This window comes from Anarhichas minor, unplaced genomic scaffold, assembly GCF_050575085.1.
Source record: "Anarhichas minor isolate MPS153535 unplaced genomic scaffold, ASM5057508v1 ptg000058l, whole genome shotgun sequence".
NCBI classification, from domain to species: Eukaryota; Metazoa; Chordata; class Actinopteri; order Perciformes; family Anarhichadidae; genus Anarhichas; species Anarhichas minor.
The window spans coordinates 11,483,357-11,502,396 of NW_027466504.1; the positions used below are offsets into that span (position 1 = coordinate 11,483,357).

At 38.4% G+C, this 19,040-nt stretch overlaps 1 protein-coding gene across 1 annotated transcript in view; it reads left to right on the top strand.

Moving 5' to 3' along the window:
- The window catches only part of eys (eyes shut homolog), a 136,655-nt gene that overhangs the window by 64,052 nt on the left and 53,563 nt on the right, over positions 1-19,040 (top strand). Inside the window, exons 28-35 of the mRNA XM_076076668.1 lie at positions 4,024-4,195; positions 4,460-4,538; positions 4,962-5,161; positions 7,909-8,033; positions 8,606-8,730; positions 9,220-9,433; positions 17,920-18,110; positions 18,272-18,363. Coding sequence (XP_075932783.1) covers positions 4,024-4,195; positions 4,460-4,538; positions 4,962-5,161; positions 7,909-8,033; positions 8,606-8,730; positions 9,220-9,433; positions 17,920-18,110; positions 18,272-18,363 — 1,198 coding nt within the window. The remainder of the gene's footprint in view (positions 1-4,023; positions 4,196-4,459; positions 4,539-4,961; positions 5,162-7,908; positions 8,034-8,605; positions 8,731-9,219; positions 9,434-17,919; positions 18,111-18,271; positions 18,364-19,040) is intronic.

Genomic DNA, 19,040 nt, shown 5'->3' on the forward strand with positions numbered 1-19,040 from the left:
TCTTATGTCCTCCTGTCCTCTGTCCTCTTGGCTGCTGTTGGCTGATCCTGCGTGCTGTGCTTGTGTAAACATAGCAGCGGTGGCCATTTCAAATGGGTTTTGTTTCGCTTACATGTCCGTTCTTGTTGCACAGATGTATTGAGAAACGATTGACTTTTTACTTGCAAATATTTTAACAACAAGCGTAGTTGCCGTCAACTTTAGCATCCTTCACTTCACCTGGTTCACTTCACGACAGCGGCCTCTCTGCTCACGCTTTATTTTCATAGTTATGAATATTATATTCCAATGCTGCCAATTTAGCCTCCTAAATGTTACACACTGTCGGTTTATTCATTCTCTTTCATGATGAAACACAGGAGGCATGAAATTAATTCTTGTCACTTTGTTTGTTTACATCTTTCTCAGCCAATGGATGAAAAGCTTACCCAACGATTGGGTCAGTGGTGGGTTTTTTCCTCTCGATTCCTGGAAGTTGAGATTTTAGTAGTTGGTACATAATATTTTTACCACTTTAGTGAAAAACAACATCATAAAAATGCCTGTTTGTAGAATTAGGAACGACCCATTTATTTTTAATTCCCCAGCAAAACGAGTCACTTCTGTGGATCTCTCTGAAGAAGTGCTATAATTTAGACTACTACAAACAGTCATTAGTGTGTTTTCCCAAAGTCTGTCTCTGATTTGTTGGCAGAAGGTGGACACATTTTGACACATTCTGTTATCTGGTGATTCCTTCACAGCTTGAACTCTCCCTTCCGTTTCTCCTCTGATCTCATTGCTATATTTGTGGGGGTCTGCATGAATAATAAATAGCATCCACTCTTTGAGTAAAGCTGACTTACTTAGTGAGTCCTCAGAGTTATCTTAAATGTGGCTGATGGACGGTGAAGATATAAGTTATTTTGAGTGCAATTCACGTGTTCTCTTTGAGTCAGCACAATTGGTGCAGCACAGTTTGTATGGAGGATCGTGCCTTGCTAGACATGCTACTGTGTAGGCACAGCTGTAAGGATATACAGTGCGTATAGTATGTGACACACTTTTCCATTAGTTCAGTGCTGCACTTCACTGAATCCTCTCAGGGACGTTGACTATTGTTGCAACATGCGCCGGTCCTTTAGTGGGCTAGGGCTGTGTATATCATGCTATTATATTGACACACTTTTTTAAAAAAGTCTTTAATTTAGTTTCTGTTGTTAAATAAGTTTAAACTGTTTTTAAAGGGTCGGTTCACCCAAATTACAAAAACACAAAGTGAGGTAGCTTTGGTTTTATTTGCCCCTGAGACTGCTGCCTCCATCCTCACATCATGGAGGGAGTAGCCAGTACACTGTTTCTGGAACACATTTGGGTAAACTGGCCTTTCAAAGACATCATGCATCTTTATATCAGTTGTTTGTATTTGGTTCATTTGTTTCACAGTCACATTTTTAGAGAAATGGTTTCATTTAATTAGCTGTTTATTGTTACTTTATTGATACACTCTGCTATCAGTGGGACACAAAACAAAGTCAGTGGGTTTTCACTTTAATTCAACACAGGCCGGTTTTTACTACAAGATGTAAACATGAATTCTTGTTTAGGTTAGGGCTATTTTCATGATCCATTAATCTGTTAATCAATTTTTAAAAGAGTTGATTATTTATTTAGTCAATAAATCACAAAAAAATGGCCATTTCCCCAGAACCCACGGTGATGTCTTCAGATTGCTTGTTTTATTTGACGAACAGGCTAAAACCATAATATATTTAATTTAGAGTCATAAGGATTTTAAGAAAAGCAGCAAATACTCATATTTCAGAGGCTGGAACCACTGGATGGTTGGCAATGTTGCAATATGAAATACAAAACAATTAATCAATATTCACAATTGGTTGGGAATTTTTTCTCTATTGATAAAATAATGAATTCATCGACTGTTTCATCTCTGGTTTAGATATTGGTGAGTCAACATTTTAATACCCGGCAGGCAGATTTTGTCTTAAGTATAAGCTATTAATGACTCATATGTCATTTTCCCTTTCTTTAGAGATCTGCGGTTACAGTGTATAACAAACTGTTTCTGTTCATAGCCATTTCTCCTACTATCATTAGACACATGAGCCATATCCATCTTTTAAATTCAAATAACAGGTGTGAAGAAGTTCACACGATATTTTGTAGAAGACTAGGGTGTAAAACTTGGTTAAAAACTTCCAGTAGGATATAATATTTCTGCTTTCTGCTTTGATTCACTTGCTATTCATGTAGCAGATGGATACTGATAATTAAAGCTAAAGTGTCAAATAGAATCACAAGACACAAGATAAAGGCACTTTGAATTAGGTTTTTTTCATGGCAAACCCTTTTCATCAAAAACATTCAAGGGATGTTGACAGTAATAGTAAAATAATATGCGAGCAAGAGGTAACTTGAGGTGAAAAACCCAGAGATCCTTTAATGCAATACCTGTAAACTACACACAGCACGTTCTTGTTTACCATCTCTGCCAGCCTGTGACCACTTTTTATTAAAGCTTACTACAGAGACCAGAGATAAAAATAAAATAAAAAAACATGCCATGTTGGCGAGGCAGCTTTATCTGGACAGTATGCGGCTGTTAGGAGACAGTGTTTTGCTCTCAAAGTACTGGTTGCATCTTGTAGTTAACTCTGAGAGACCCACATAGACCCGTTGCTGGATCTTTAGGGGGAGATAGCAGGTCAACAGTATATGCCACAGAGAAGTGTATACATCATCTAAAGATTCATTTTGAAATGCAGCTCAGCTGTATGTGTCAAGTGGTTCTAGTCATAAATCAGAAGTAGAATTATTTTAATTAAATTATGAAAGTGTAATAGGGCTTAGAACATTATGATGGAGGTATATGATGACCATCCTAATGCTCTATGATGTCCCATAGACAAAGCCATGCTGTGATTTGGTATCAAAAACATTTGACATTCGGAGATTTTAATTATTCAGCGATTGGTTAGCGAGTACTTCTGTGAATTCCTCAGGTCTTCTCATTTCCTACGACAGCAGTATCTCCACTCTAGCTTTAAGACGTTGAGCCCACTACAGCATCTTTAAGACAGTATGTCTGCCCTTAGAGGGCAATATTTTGTAATATTTTTGTGTAAGTGATTTAGCAGGAATCTTGTACTAACCTGCGATGATAAATCCACGAATCCAAAAACAGAGTCTCCGTAGTCTGATTCAGGGTCAGCCAAGACGGCAAGCAGACGAGGAGAAAATTGGCAACAATACCACAATAATAATGTATAAATGTGTCTTTAAGATACACATGGTGAGTTGTTCACTTTGATGGATCTTGTGCCTCAAGTTTAAGGTCTTTGCAAGTTGATTTGCATGTCATACAGTTTTCATGATGCTGATTTTCATCTTTTATAATTGTCCGCTGTGTGTTTTGGCTGACAGAAGTGGAGAGAAGGATGTGCACATGTTTAGTTATTGGGCTTAAACATAAGTCCTTTCGTTTTTCATTCAATGCTAATCATACGGTAACATTGTCATGTAATGACAACGGCATATGTTACCGTATGATTAGCATTGAAGGATAAAGGTGGTGTTTTTTTCTTTTAATTATATTGAACAAGTCCCATACAAAGACATACACAAACAACAAATTCATCTTGACAAGCGTATCTCTACCTCACACCTCCACTGCATCCAGAAACTATTATAAATATGTGAAATAGCCATACTGAGGAATTTTGTCAGCATATTCCTTAATTGCATTAAACATAACCGGTGTAGTTTATTCCTCTAGCTTTGTCAAACTCACAAAACTGTGTAAAAACGGGACCATGTCCCCGGAGCATGTGCAACGGTGTCTCCACAGATCTTGCAGAATAATCAAAAGTCATCCTGTGCCTAGTTTGTAATTTGCAAAGACTTTCATAGATTTTTGACGTTTTTGTCATATTTGAAAACTGAATTATAAAAACATTTAAAAAACTTTGTCTTATCAAGTTGTTGAATATGTGATGTCTTACTAAAATACCCTTCATTTCCTAGGGGCACGGTGTGGAGTTGACATCGATGAGTGTGTTTCAAACCCATGCCGAAATCGTGGGAAATGTATCGACGCGCCTGATCAATACCACTGCTTGTGTCTTGATGGCTTCATCGGGCTCCAATGTGAGACGAACATTGATGAATGCGTGTCAGCGCCTTGTCTTCATGGGAGGTACAGATTTTGTTTGCTGTCATTTAGAACAGAAAGACTGCAAATGCAGTGTGGCATTCACATGGAATTATTTTTAATTACACTCCTTGCCAGTGCAGTGAGCGGAAACACATGTCACCTGTTGTATGGGGTCATTAATTCCGTTAAAGGGGAAATGCTCAATCATTCAAAAGATTATATCTCTAAGGATTCTGCATGAACTATACAGCAAAAGATCTGAGTTTTGGTTGATTTCAATTCTAACCCCATCTGTTGCCTTCTCAGCTGTGAAGATGGAGTAAATTCATACTCCTGTCTTTGTGAATCTGGATGGAGCGGCAGGAGATGTGAAACAAACATTGACGTGAGTTGGGCTCGATTAATGAACCTGCTGGGTGTTCAAAGGGAATGACGAGAATTTTCTAATCTTTGTGTGGCCTTTGGTATCACCACCTCTATTGATTTGTGTACAAGATAAGTCAATTGAACTACCAGGATCATGTGAGCATTGTACAAATACCTGATTAAAAGAAATTGCTTAGTCTAATGCCTAATTGATTTAAACCACAGCTTGTGCTGGACTCTAGAGATAAAACATCGAGTTGCTTACAATGTCTCTGAGTATTTAGTTCAGTGGATAATCTGATCATCTGCATTTTAACTACTAACAATTCATTCTAAACCGAAGTTGTTACTTTTTAGTTTTTTAATCGCACACTATGCATTTTAGATGGCAAATTGTGCATGTCATGGTCATATCTGTCAAAATGCTTACTTTCATTTCCAGGACTGCGCTTCCAGTCCCTGTTTGAACGGAGGCTCATGTGTGGATCTCATTGATAAATATGCATGCTTCTGTCAGGAAGGCTACGCAGGGAAAACCTGTGAGTCTGATGTAGATGTCTGCAAAGAAGCCGCTTTTAGTGTCTCACTGTGTTTCAATGGAGCCTCCTGCCTTGACGGTGAGGGATCAAACTTTACATGCAGGTGAGTTGTACCACTCTTAGAAGTCTTTTATTGCTTTAATGAAATGATACTGAAACAAATTGTGAGTGAAGAATGTGCCAGCATTCATCACAGTAAACTGAATATGTGCCCCGTGAGACTGGAATGCTTTTAGGGTATAAGTTGGGTTCGGGCTTAATAAACAGTAAATATCCAAATCTTGGAGAGTTGTAAGTATCACAGGTGAACTGGTAAAAAATCTGACCTCCCCGTTACAATTGTGGTCAGTATTTTATAAATTTGGCATTTCTCTAACTAAAAAATAATCTTGTGTCTCAAGAATAGTGCTAATGTATACGTGTGCCTTCATATTCAGTAGCACTCCTCTAGGTTGGTGCAGTGAATCATTACTTTTAAATTGCTGACATGTTCTCCCTTGAGTGATGAAGTGTATCTGAATACAAGAGGTATGTGGTAAGTGTGTGCAGATTTGACACAGCCGCTCCCTGGATGCCTTACAGTTAATTACATTGTCTAACCTTCTGCTGATGTGCTGCTATATGCTCAGTGTCATGATTTAATGTATCCCAGACCACCAAAAGTCCAAATGGGTTGGTGCACTTCACAGTGTTATATATTGATGCACTGGACTGCCTACTGCCTGAGCACAGCATTGTTCATACGATGTTGTAGGCTAATTTGTGTATGTATATATATATATATATATATATATTACATACAGTAAGACAAAATAGTGTGTGTTGTGCATTCACAGATAAATGTGCACACTAAGGACAAACAATGTCCTTTAGTGTCCTGCTGATCTGCAACATGATGATTGTGCGTTGGGTGCACTTTAAGATTCTTTGGACATCAAATAAAATTCATTATGGTATCAATACATTATTAACTTGTTTTGGGCCCTATTCAGATTCAGTAATCAGTCAAGATGTTTGATTTGGCTTTTTTACAGACAATTAATTTAAATAAAAACACCACCACGCAACATAAATACAGATATAGCTGTTGTCCAGTGTTAGAATGACAGCAGGTGCCCATCTTGTGATTTGTGTTGAAGAGCCAATCTTCTGGTTTGCATTTACATCACAGACTGTGACTTCAAATCCCATTCAAAGCATGTTTTGTTCATTCCACATTATGTTTTCTTCTTCAATGGAGAGGTTTGATCGGATTAGCACACTGACTAATTTAAATATGAAATCAGTCATGCAATGGTTTCTTCGCCAGACCACATCTACAGTACATACATCACAGTGTTGTTTTACCTGCATGGTATGTGTGAAGTGGTACACATTCATTTTTGCACTTTGTTCGGCAAAAGAGGTCCAAACCCTCTCCATTCTTTCTCTATTGTGGTGGTCGGCCAAGAGGTTATGAATACAATCCTTTGTCCATTTCCTGGTGTTGTATATGATTATACTCAGTTATGAACTAAGTTTACAACAGAAGTCAATTCCCAAAGAGGAATCTTAGCCTCGTGAATAGAGCAGGAGTTTGTTACTATTTATTTGGGGTAAATCTGAGAATCTGCATTGTTTCTCTACATTGTTCTGCTCGTGTCACTTTTTATAATGTCAAATATTCCCAAAGATGTTCAGCGAGTTCACGGTCTGGTGACTGTGAATTGGAAATCCATGCAAGTCAGCAGACCTCGGTCTTCCTTTGGCCTCGGGTAGCTTTGTTACATGATCAGGCTCATTGCCCATCTGGAAAATGACTGCTCTTCTACAAAACGTAAAGCCAGCGGGGATGACATCTGCAGAATCGAGTGGTATACCTCTCTTTGCTCAAGGTGCAGCTTATCCTCTTCGAATCACCAACTCCACAACAGAAAACCATTACCACACATAAACATTCTCGCTTTGGTTACCTGTGGACTTTATGCACTGCTGAATCAATCCGTTATGTTTTATCTTCCCCTTAAATAAGATCTCTAATTTCAAGTTTGTGTTCTGTAAACTTACCTTGAGTTTTCAGCAGTGACTTTCTTTTTTCTTTTCTTTTTTTGTTAGTCACGACCAGGTTTTGTTAAAGAAATTGATTAGCAGTGAGGATATGAACACATAGAGGGCTTTATTCATTGAGTCGAGCCATGGACAAAACAACCAGGGCCCTTTGTTTAAGAGCAGTCCTTTGGCAACATCATCCGTTCACTACGCTGAACAGTGTTTTCTCCGAACTTCATTCAGGTGGTATGGAAATACCCTGCGCCAGAACTCCAAAGTACTCTGTCACGGGTCTGTCACTGTTCATTTGTGGATTTGTTGTTGTATTCATTATGAATATTTAGCTGATAATGTGCAAGCTGGACTAATGCATTGCTCTTTCTTTCTTAGGAGAGCATCCGGATGGACTTGAGTTGTTCAGATATAGTATAGACACTGTTAAGTTCAACAGTATCTTATTACTCTGTAGGTGTAAAGTACGTAGATTATTGTAAAATAATACAGATACTTTTAAGTCTCCACAGATCCATTATAAGAATACTATGTATAGCTTGATATATGTTAAGTTAATGAAAAGCAGTTTCTTACTTTCAGTTTAAATTGAAGCCACTCTTTAGTTTATCATCTGCTTTACTGATTCCAGATTTGTCTGTTTTAAATAATAAACTCTGAAATAAGAAGCAACAACTGACTAGAAAAAGTTGTTCTGATAAATAATGAAAACAAGCATTTTTAACAGATGCAGTGTGTCAGACCCACAAGAAGGAAGTGACAGCGCCGCGAGACAGCCTCGCAGTTTGAAAGTATGATATGTTTTCTTAGCTGTCCGCCAGGTTTCATGGGGGATTTCTGTGAAGTGGATGTTAACGAATGTTGCTCAGCTCCCTGCCACAACGGTGCCATTTGCCAAGATCTTATTAATAGCTACGTCTGCCACTGCAGGTCAGGTGAGTCACTCAGACATCCTGTGAGTTTTTCCAATTTACCTAGAAATGAGGCAACCAATGCATTTTTTTTCTCATTTTACAAGACCTGTTAAAGGAAACCTTTGTGGCTCATGAACAAGATTTCTAAGACAGAACCTCGATGGCGAGACTTTTTTTGAAGTGAACAGGAACACTTCACTGTGCCCCAGATGTGTTGTACAGTTTACTATACGGCACCATGTTAATGCCCATATTGGATTGAAATAGGCCACATGAAGTGTCACTAAAGGTTGCCATATTGCCTACATAGCTTCTGTGCCTCAAAGCCGTTCAAGAGTGATCTTCTTTTCTCCAGGGGAAAATTTGTAGACATACAGTACTAAAAAAGACGACGATAAAAAGACGATACGGCTCATTAAAATGTATGTGGCGTCTTGCTCTTTAGTGAAAGCCTTTTCTTGTCTTTGTATGTGTGTGTGAACCCAAAAAGAAGCAAATCAATGTAGGAGAATCTGATTGATATTCACTTCAGAGGGTGGAAGTGGGAGAGCCTGGGCTCACCACGGCACTCTGTGGGCTTTTGTTCCTGGCAGGTTGGACAGGCCCTCACTGTGAGGATGACATTAATGAGTGCCTTCCACCGCCCTGCAACCAGGGGATATGCATTCAGAATGATCCAGGATACGGCTACACCTGTTTCTGTCGCCCTGGATTTGTGGTGAGGCTCCCCACCTTATTCCCCATCTCCCCGTCTTGTTTCTCTTTTTTTCTTCTTTTTATTAACCTTTACCCTCTTGCACCCTTAACTCGTTGAGTCCTCTCTTGGGACTTACTTACTAGATCATCTTTTATTCATTCCTATTGTAAAGCGGGTAAATCAGATGCCTGTCTCATAGAAATCACATGACAACATATGACACTTTTACTACTAATACTACAAATAATTTATACCCTATAATGTTACTTTGGATAAAATATTAAATATTCCAAATGTTAACGTTGCACATAAGAATGATTTGAATATAATATAGTCAGATGCCATCTCGCATCACATGGTTTTTAAGTTTTAAAAAAAGCCTGTTTTTTGTTACATAATCTCATGTTCCCTACTTAATGCAAACTTAATTATTCAAACAACGTATCGCATTTAGCATCTCATCGTAGAGTTACAGGACATATCTGAAGGCTGTTTATTTTCCATACACAGGGGAGGAACTGTGAGCACAACTATGATGACTGCCTGTTGAATCCATGTCCAGAAGCATTTTCCTGTGTAGATGGCATCAACAAGGTCAGCTGCCTGCCTCCTGTTACGGATGCTGTTCCCTTGGCGACTGCAGTCAAAAATACCACTCGCGGCTTCACACCCAGGGTGCCAACGCCAACACTTACCACAGCAACAGCAGCTGAGAAATCTGCAGGTATGTAGTCGGGTACATCCATTTTATGCTACGCTTTATACTTTATTACTTCACTAAATGTATCTAATAGCTATAATAACTAGTTACTCTTCAGAGTTTTTACATAGAAAGGAATACGCTTGTACAGTGCATTGCTAAAGAGCAAACTAGTGGCTCGTCACTCGCTTATTTGGCCCCCATTTAGCATTTCAGATTTCTATCACTCATTAGCAGCTTCACCAAAGAGACATTTTTCCTCACATGGTTTCATCCAAATAACTCCGTGAGACCTACAGAGATAAAACTGTCCAGTATTTCACAAAAAAAGCTAAAGATAAGAGAAAAGTCAGAAAAATGAATGTTCATTTCTGCTGCAGAACTTTTGTTTTGTTCATCTTTCCTAACCCATTCATCATCTCATGAGCCCTCATATTTCAATGGTGACCCTTTTTTAGGGAGCCTGATCCCTACGGTTGGGAACCGGACTAAACTAACTAACTGTGTCTAAAGTAGATCAAATACCAACAGCTCCACCTCCTCCAACTTCAACAGTAAAGTGCTGCACATTTTTACATCCTACTAATATAACACTCATAAGGGGCATTTTTCTGTAGATTGAGTACTGTTACTTTTTATACTTTATTTATATTACTGTATATTTTATCAGATCAAGTAGAAATATTTGTATGGTTTTGAATGCAGGACTTTTATTTGTATTTGTACATGTTTGTGTTGCTACGTTTACTTAAGTAAAGGATCTAGGTACTTCTTCCACTACGGAGTATATACAGTGGTCAGCAGTATCCTTGTGCTCTCTTTTAAGCAGACTTAAATGCAGTTTAGCTCAGTTCCTACTAATTGTGAAAGATGTGTATAAACTTCAAAGGCTGCATATGTTTAAGAAGTTCCAATTTCGCATCAGTTCAAATTAGTTTCTCATGTTTGAACTTGTCTGTGTGTTCAGGCTGCTTCTACATACTTTTGATGTTAACTTTCCTATTTGAGTTTTTTTTTTTAAGGAAATGAATATGATTATGGATTATATTCATAGCCTGTAAAACCCAGACTCATTGCTGGAATGACAAATGTGGCAGTGTATCAAGTTAAATTAATGTTTCTCAATCAAGTCATAGCCCCCATTACAACACTATTACTTCCATTCACATTATATGTGCAAGAAAGTGACACTAAATCACAGCAATCAATTTGTACTGATGGTGGTCCAGGGATTTCTTTTTTTCTTTTGGCAAATTACAAAGCTATCCTTCCCTTGTCCTTCCCACCAAACATTTTTAGCTGCACAAGGTTTGCCAGTTTCGATTGAGAGGAGACTCCCACTGAGCTGGTACTCCAAATGTGATTTGACAGCCTTTGGGACATAGCAGGCGATGATATATTAGGTTTGATTGAGAGATTGTTGTAGTTTGTGCAGCTGTGGGGACAGAAAATCCTGTTAAAATCTAGTTTTGTATTGGCCACTAAAGTGCATTTTCTATTTCAGTTTGAGAACAATAATTTAAAAGAGTGGTAAGTCCAATCATTATTTGTCGCTATATCCTTTAACACTCAAATGAAGACACTGAACACGATATGTTATACATTATTGGTGTTGGATTCAGTCATCTATGTGAGGGGAGGAATTCAGAGCCCTGGGCAGATTGTTACTGCTTGACAGATGAGGTCTGTCTACCTTTGAAACTGTTCACAGAGCTGTAAAACAGACCTATTGAACACAGACGAGCTTGAACCAATTCAGGGAGACACTCCGAAAATCACTTTGGGCCGAACATAATGGAGTCCTACCCGCTGCACCTGATCCAGCTCTCATCCAGGGCACATTGCATCGGTGTGGAGATGGTTACGACACTGGTAAAGAAAAACAAACCCGAGCGTCTACACACTGAAACATCTCTTTACTCTTTTACATATACGTGCATAATCAGAGTAAATAAGTTTTAAAGCAAGGGGACCCAGAAACCCATGAGTTTATCTAACTAGGTCACCATCTAAAAGCATGCAGTGCCCTTGGTGTTGCTTGAAATAGACTCAGACAGTGCTCCTTTAAACCTAAGACTCCACAACCTTTGAAATATACCAAGTCAATTGGATTTTATACGTAGAGGGTTTAACAGGTACACTAACGGTAGGATAACATTTCTTGATGACATCTTTGACATTAATTTGGTCAAAATCTTGATTTATTTTTTTTCTTTCTTAATTTTGATGGCAAAAATACATTTAGTTCAGTTCAGCAAAACTAGTGGCTACGAAAAAATTATTTCATTCTATTCCCCAGATTGAAATGATTGTCTTCTGGGTTTCTTTTATTTTTTTTCCCATCACTATACGTTCACTGCTGAGCTCCACAGTATTTTAGCTCTACAATATGAGCGCTGATGGTTATCTAGAGAGGACACTGCTGGTGGAGGGAGGCTTACTGCGGCTAAGCCACGCTTTGGTTGACTTTCCTTGGAGTGATCACCACAGCACAGGTGAAGCTGTTATCTGTTGCTGCCATGTGCAGCAGAAATGAAATGACTTAAGCTCCTCAAAATCAACTTGATGAGTAAGAGGTTAGCCAGAGGGTCCTATTAAAACATGCAGCGCCTCTCTTGGGGCTGTCACCTTGTTGACCTTCAGTTTAACATGCACGCATTTGTTCCGTCCCGCACTAATAAATGTTAGCATGTCTTGTTTATGATCGAGTTGGCAGTGCCCGGTTAGTATGCCTGTAACCATTTTGATATATTTAGTGACTCAGCTTCTCTAGTGAGTCATAATGACGTCTGCATGATGTGCACAGTTAAAAATATTTATGAAAGAAAGGCTCCTCGAGATGAAAAACGCTGTGTCTGAATGTATCATTTTAGCTGCAGTTCATGGCCTGTGTGCTCCTGTACAGTAACTGTCAGTGCAGTGCGTTGGAGTAACTTTTATTTTTAAAACCAGACAACAAAGATATAATTAGACAACAGATTTTTAAATGGCCATATCATATTTAGGATTCTATTCCGCTGTGTATGTCAGCAGTATAATCATTTTCAACCAAATCTCCTTTCATCACATGTATTGAATATAAGACCTTTTCTGCTGGTTTTCAAACAGTATAGAATGACCTTTTGCCTTCCCTCGGGGCTCTGACATTGCAAAGGGGTCCAAGAATGGTCCTCACTGGTATTTTATCTCTGTCCTGTGACAAGTTCAATCAGTCAGTCTATTACCTCACGAAGTAAATCAGGGATGAAACAGGACGGACGTCCTGCCTTTTTTTTTAATAAATGGGACATTAAGTCTGTATCAATTAAATCTCGCCGCCCAAAGTCTATCCTCTTATTAATTGATCTTAAGCTCGTATTTCTCCAGTTATATGTTCCTAGAGGAACATCTTGTGCTTTAACCTGTCTGACATTCGCATACAGTCTGTGCTGCAACATTGTGCTCCACCTTTACAAGTAACATTAAATATGACTCGTATCAATGTTCTCACATCTTTTATGGACATGTATTAGGACCCTAATTAAATCTGAAATGAAAGATTTATATCAAGGAATATTTCCACTGAGACAACTTTGTTCCCCTATTGAAACTAGAAAAGCTTTTGAGCTGAGTCCAGCAGTGACAAACTCCTCAGTCAGCACTATGTTAGCCCGTCCTGTTCTAATAACAGTAAAGAAAATACTGATACTGCTCAAAACAAGATAGGAGACAGTTTAAGTTGTAGACATTTACAATTTAGATTCAGCCGAACTAGTTATTTGAGACGCGGATGAAAAATCTGCTGTGAGAATGTACGGTAGCGGTAAAAACAGGAGACCTTTGAAGGAGAGACTGAAGCTAACTGCTAATGAGGTATGATGCTGCCTCCTGGCAGCAGCCTCAGACTGCATCAAAGACTACATCAGACTAAACCAGGCTTTAAAATGAATGAATAGCTTTGTCTCTGAGGGGTAATTTTCCATCATCAGCATTGGTAAACCCCATTGTCAGGAGTCAAGCAGAAGACAGCGCAGCATTGTTGCTGAGTGCATTTATCTTCATTAATTCATAGATCACAGTAGGTCTGCTCATAACAATTCTCACTTTTTTTTGTTAGGGGATTTTCTTCAGGGTATTGGTCATGTTGCTCTCCAGAGAAATTGGGGGTATTTAGGTTAGCTTGCTTGCCAAATGCCCTGCGGGGCCCACTGTCAGATCAAAGAGGGTCTAACCCATTGGGGCTTGACACGTAACAAATATTGATAAAGGTCTCACTTGCAGCCCCCGATTAATCACGGCAACAACTTAAAAGAAGCTTTGCTGATTTCTCTAGTGTAATGATTTTCCTTTTTCGTTTTTCAGATAAGAACACACAGAGCATGAGACAGGTGCATCCAGGAATGCTTTTCATTGTAACAGGCTCTCCGGTTCGACTTTTCTGCAACAAATTGCACTACTTCCTTCAAATGAGAAATATATTGAGCATGAGTGCCCCTAATGCTTGCCTCCAATTGCAGGCTGTGCCAGTCTTTTAAGTTTGTCTGCGTCACTACCCCCAATAAGCTTGCGGGCAGTGGACATTTTACTGAAATATCCCATAATTGCCCATTCTCATGGATAATATAAGCCATGTTATTCCTCTATAAAATGAGGCACATAATAAACTTGTATGAATACCTTCATTTCAGCCAAGATTCCTCTCCCGCCTAATATAGTGCCATTTGCATGCTTCACAGCTTTTTGGCAAATAAGACTATTTACAGTATGCCTGTAAAGTGAGCAAAATGAAAAAAAACTGTGGTGCTACCAAGAGCCTTTAAAGCCTTTTTTTCTGTATTCAAAATAATAATAATTATCTACTTTCTGGCTTCCCACACTAAATGGCCTGCACTGCGCATTAGTCTCTTTCAGCTGTATGCCATTAATAATGCTGCTGAGGTTATTGATGGGTACACATCACATTTACATTTTATACAGCATGGATGTATGGAAGCCCTGAGAAAAAGAAAACTTTTGGTGAGTCTTTTCTAAATTGTTTGTTAATGATTTTTCTAGGCAGGTTTGAACTCCTCCACACACTCCACACAAAACACAAGTGTGTTAGCAAGTTCTGTAACATCAGAGTCAAGTTGTTGGTTTGGCTAGAAATGTATTTTAATCTGCCGTTAGCTATACTGACGTAAACCCTTTGCCCGCTAGCTAACGAGTTACAACTAACAGCTACAACCTAAGTTAAGTCGACCGTATAGCTAACGTTAGTGTATTGTAACGTTAGGTATGGTAGCCGGGACCCCTTATTGGTGGGATGTTGATTTTTTGGGATTCTGGAGTGAAATGTGATTTGCAATAAGTTGGGGACACTTGAGTGAAACTGACTATTTCATATATTCAGATTATTGTATTGGATAATGGAGTGCTGCAGGCCGTATTATGATTCACAGTGTCTTGGGAACACTGGAGTGTAACGGACTGTCTTCAATTTTCTGATTATTGAATTGTCGGGAGCTTGTTTTGTCTCTGTGTGTGTTTAAGTCTTGTCCTGTTTATTCTGTAACGTTCTGGTTATAATGGCTGCGTTTTATCTGCAGTAATATTCTCTGGGTACACCAATAAAATGACTCTGCACAACAGCAATTTCAAGCTATTTAAGTGTGCTGATGACATGGCTTGGGTCGTTTCCACAGAAAATTGTGTAAATCCAGCTCAAAGTTAATGCTGGGAAAAGAAAAGGAACTCATTCTACACGTAAATCAAGCAGACTCACTGTCATCACTGATCTTGTGTGACCAAACTGTGGCAACCGGAGCACACACAGATGACAAAGATGAGTATTCTATTATGTTCTATGTAAGTTGTAATGGCTGCATTGTCAATATGTGAAGTCCTAATAAACTAAACAATTTTTACCAATTAAGATGAAGAAAAAAACAACAGCATAAGAGTGGGACATTTGGACACTAAGGAAATCCATATATATATTATATAGAATTGGATGCTGTTTATTGAATATTTAAATTATGTTGCGATGCTTCCTTTGGTTGACAGTTAAACCCAGGGGTGAAAGTAAGAGTACTTCTAGATTCTAGTCCCACTGGAAATAGTGTTGTAATAAAACTGAACCACATGAAACATCACGACTTATATTTTACTTAGGAGAGTTTAGCAAGAAACAACTGCCAAAAACCCACAGCACTCGATATCAGACAGTCAGCGGCAGCAGAAGTTGAGTTTGCCAGCAGTAGGCTAACGAAACAGTTTTGGAGAGGCGGCAAGCGCGGATTAAAAACCCACAGGTCTATGCTGGGCACAAACACACTGACACTGGAACAATTTATAAGCAATTCATAAGAAAACTAGAATAACACTCGGAGAGCGCAGACAATGGTGCGTTCGTGTGCTCCTCGGATGATCCCATCTCCCGAGTTTGGAAGTCGTTCTTGTTCATGAGCTTTAAGTCATAATATGGAAAAAACATGGAGTCTACAATGTAGATGTGTTGTCTTTCTTTGCTTAAGCAACATATTAACAGATTCATGTGAATTTTTACCAGTCAAGAAATCTTCAATAAGAAATGAATAAGAAACCACATGAATGCAGCACAAATGCCCTATTTCGCAGTGATAATTAAATTCAAACATGTACATGTAACGGACTAAGGGACAAACCGAGCCGAAAACAAAACCTCTCTGGCGGTGATAACTAACTGTTGTGTATGTTGACCTACATTAGCAGATGTGTTTTCTTGTTGGACATGTGATCGTAACGGGTTGTTGAATGGGTTTGACAGGCAGCTGCTGTCCTGCTTTCACCCCTGGTTTAGCCATTGGTACTCAGACCAATCTAAATCACTCGTGAGGCCAGTCAGGTATTTTTGTTTGTTTGATATTTTAGAGGGAAGTCCAACATTTGACTTGCGGCTTGAACAATTTTATTCTAGAGGTGTACGCTACGTCGGTGAAAGTCAGAAGAGGCCATGTAAGGTTAATAAGATTTGTTTTATTTATTTAATGAATTAAATATTTAAGTATCAGAGACAATGACTCTGAGTGATGCTTTCTTGTTTAGCATTTGTATAACAGCCAATAGGAACACCTGAAAACGGGCTTTAGACAAACTAGTTTTCTCTCGGACCATTTCAATTCCAATATGCTGGGTTATGGTATTTTTTCGCCAATAATGTATTGTCTTTTTGAAATCTCAAATACATTATCTATTTACTGCGTCGGAACTAATGGCACCTATGGCAAGTAAATTATTAAGCAAGTATGCTTTATTGCACCACTTAAGAGTCATTTGGACATAAACCATTGTCTATTACTTTATCCATCTTTCAGGCCTTTGCACTTCATCTGAAGCGAGAGTGCCTTCGATTTTGAAATCACTGTGGGTGGTTGATGCTTCACAATATGATTTAATACAGGGTTGTCTTCGGTATACATGACTTCATTGCGTAATGTTAGTGTTGTTTGTGCTTTTATGTGAAACTTTTATGCTGCTGTCTTGGCTAGGATTCCCTAGAAAAAATGATGTTAAATATGAAAGGGAATATCCTGTAAAAAATAAAGATTAATGAAATAAAATTGAGAAAACATAATGTGTTGAAAGATTTAGATAAAATGGTGTCTTCTTAACGCACTGCACGTTGTATAACTGTGTTTTTCTTAAAAGTTCATGAAGTAAGACTAACAACAACAATCTATTTTTTCTCTCTAAGCACTTTCATCTGCCAACAAAATCAAGCCCACTGCTCCAATATACTTGGATAGCTTGGGTCTTACTTTATAACACCTTACCTACGCACAGATGATCAGGTTTTAATTTCTCCCCAACAGTGTGTAGGGCTCACTCCGCCCTCTGTGAAACAACACAGCTCCATTCAGATTCATAGTTGCTGTTACTTAAGTATTTAATTGATTAAACAATAAATAAACAGATTGGTCTAAGTCTAAGTAATTAGTATTACAACAACAAATACTTGGAACAAAAAAAGAGCCTTACAAAAAATGTTTATACCTGCTGAAACTATTTTTCACCCGTTTTCACAGACAGATGAAAAGAAAACTTAGGAAAATAACGCTTAACAAACTTTTTTTTTCACCTGTCAAAAAACATTTTTCCCACACCCATTTTTACAGATGGAAAAAAATGTAAGGATGCAAATCCTTTTTTCATGTATCCGTGAGTCATAAACACAGTAGAGGAAACTTTTTAGATCAGACTTAGAAAAAGGATCAACCGCATAGTAACAAAACCACAAAAGTCCATGTTAAAGCCTCAGTGGCAACAAGCATATGCCCTGCTGAGGTGTTCTTAGCCAGACTCTGAATTTTTAATAATTCTGAGGTTGCTGTTGTGTATGTCACGCTGTGCACTGACCTCCCTGTGGAGGAAGCGAGTGAAAAGTTGAGTTCTTCTTTCAGAGATCAATCTCAGCAGAATTGACAATAAAGATGCATTAACTGTACTGTGTCTTGATTTTTTTATTACACCTTTTACCCCATTTCTGCTTTCTATATTCTTGTATTTCCCAGATTCAAGCTACAATCAGTTCTTTGGGAATTCATACATGGAGTTTAAGGGTATTGACCTCAGCTCACTCAACAACATTACTGTGAGATTTCAGACTCAAGTGACCCACGGAACTATACTTTATGTGGACCAAGGACCCGCTTACGGTGATCTCTTTTTCATTAAACTCTTCATCCTGGATGGAATCTTGCAGGTAACAACTCAGGTTATATAGTTATTATGCAGGATTATATGCTAATTTTGTAGTCACTGCATCAATATTTGTCACGTTTGCCCATGAAAGACAGCTATCTCACGGCCAATTTATACAGTTCATGGAGCAAAAACAACACGTCTTTACACTCTCTGTTTCAGTATGCCTTTTGCTGTAACGAAGAGGAAGAGGTTTCTGGGATCAGTACGTTAATTCATGTTAGTGATGGCAAGGTTCACCTTGTTAATATCAGGTATGTTCTATATTTAATTAATCTGAGTGTGAATGTTCACATCTGTGTTGTGGTTAAGCTCTGCTGCTGCAATGTGAGAGGAAAAAAACATGTTGCATCAGAATAGATAAGTTAGAATGTCATGTTACAGCTTTTAATTAATTTACAGGTTGTATTAACAAAGACATCAACCCAGATGCAGTGTTTTATGTATCTGCTTCAACTAATTTGATCCTTAGTTGTCCACTCATTTCAAGTGTGGCAGGCCTTTTTGTAGAAAAGGGCTTTATCTCATACCGGGCGAAGATATATAATTGGCAGGAATCACCAGACTGAGAATGTAGATGGTATTATGAATGAGCAAATGGGCTTACATATGAAAGAACTAAAGCAAACGTCAGAATGTGCCTATTAAAATGCATTAGTGATCACTGACCATGTTTTATTGGCTGTTCTAAAGTCTTCATTTGCAGTTTTTCATTACGAAAAGATTAACAAGCGAGAGCCAAGCACAAAATCAATGTTTAAATGATTTAAAGTGAGGCTGCATGGCCCCTTTAGTTATATTGTTCCTAAACCCATGTGCAATCTTGCTGCCAGCCCTCTCCATTATTTTCTGACATAAGAAAGATGTGGTTCAGTTTCAAGTCACAAAGTTTATTATGTATGAGCTGGAAGCTGAAACAAAGTGGCTTATA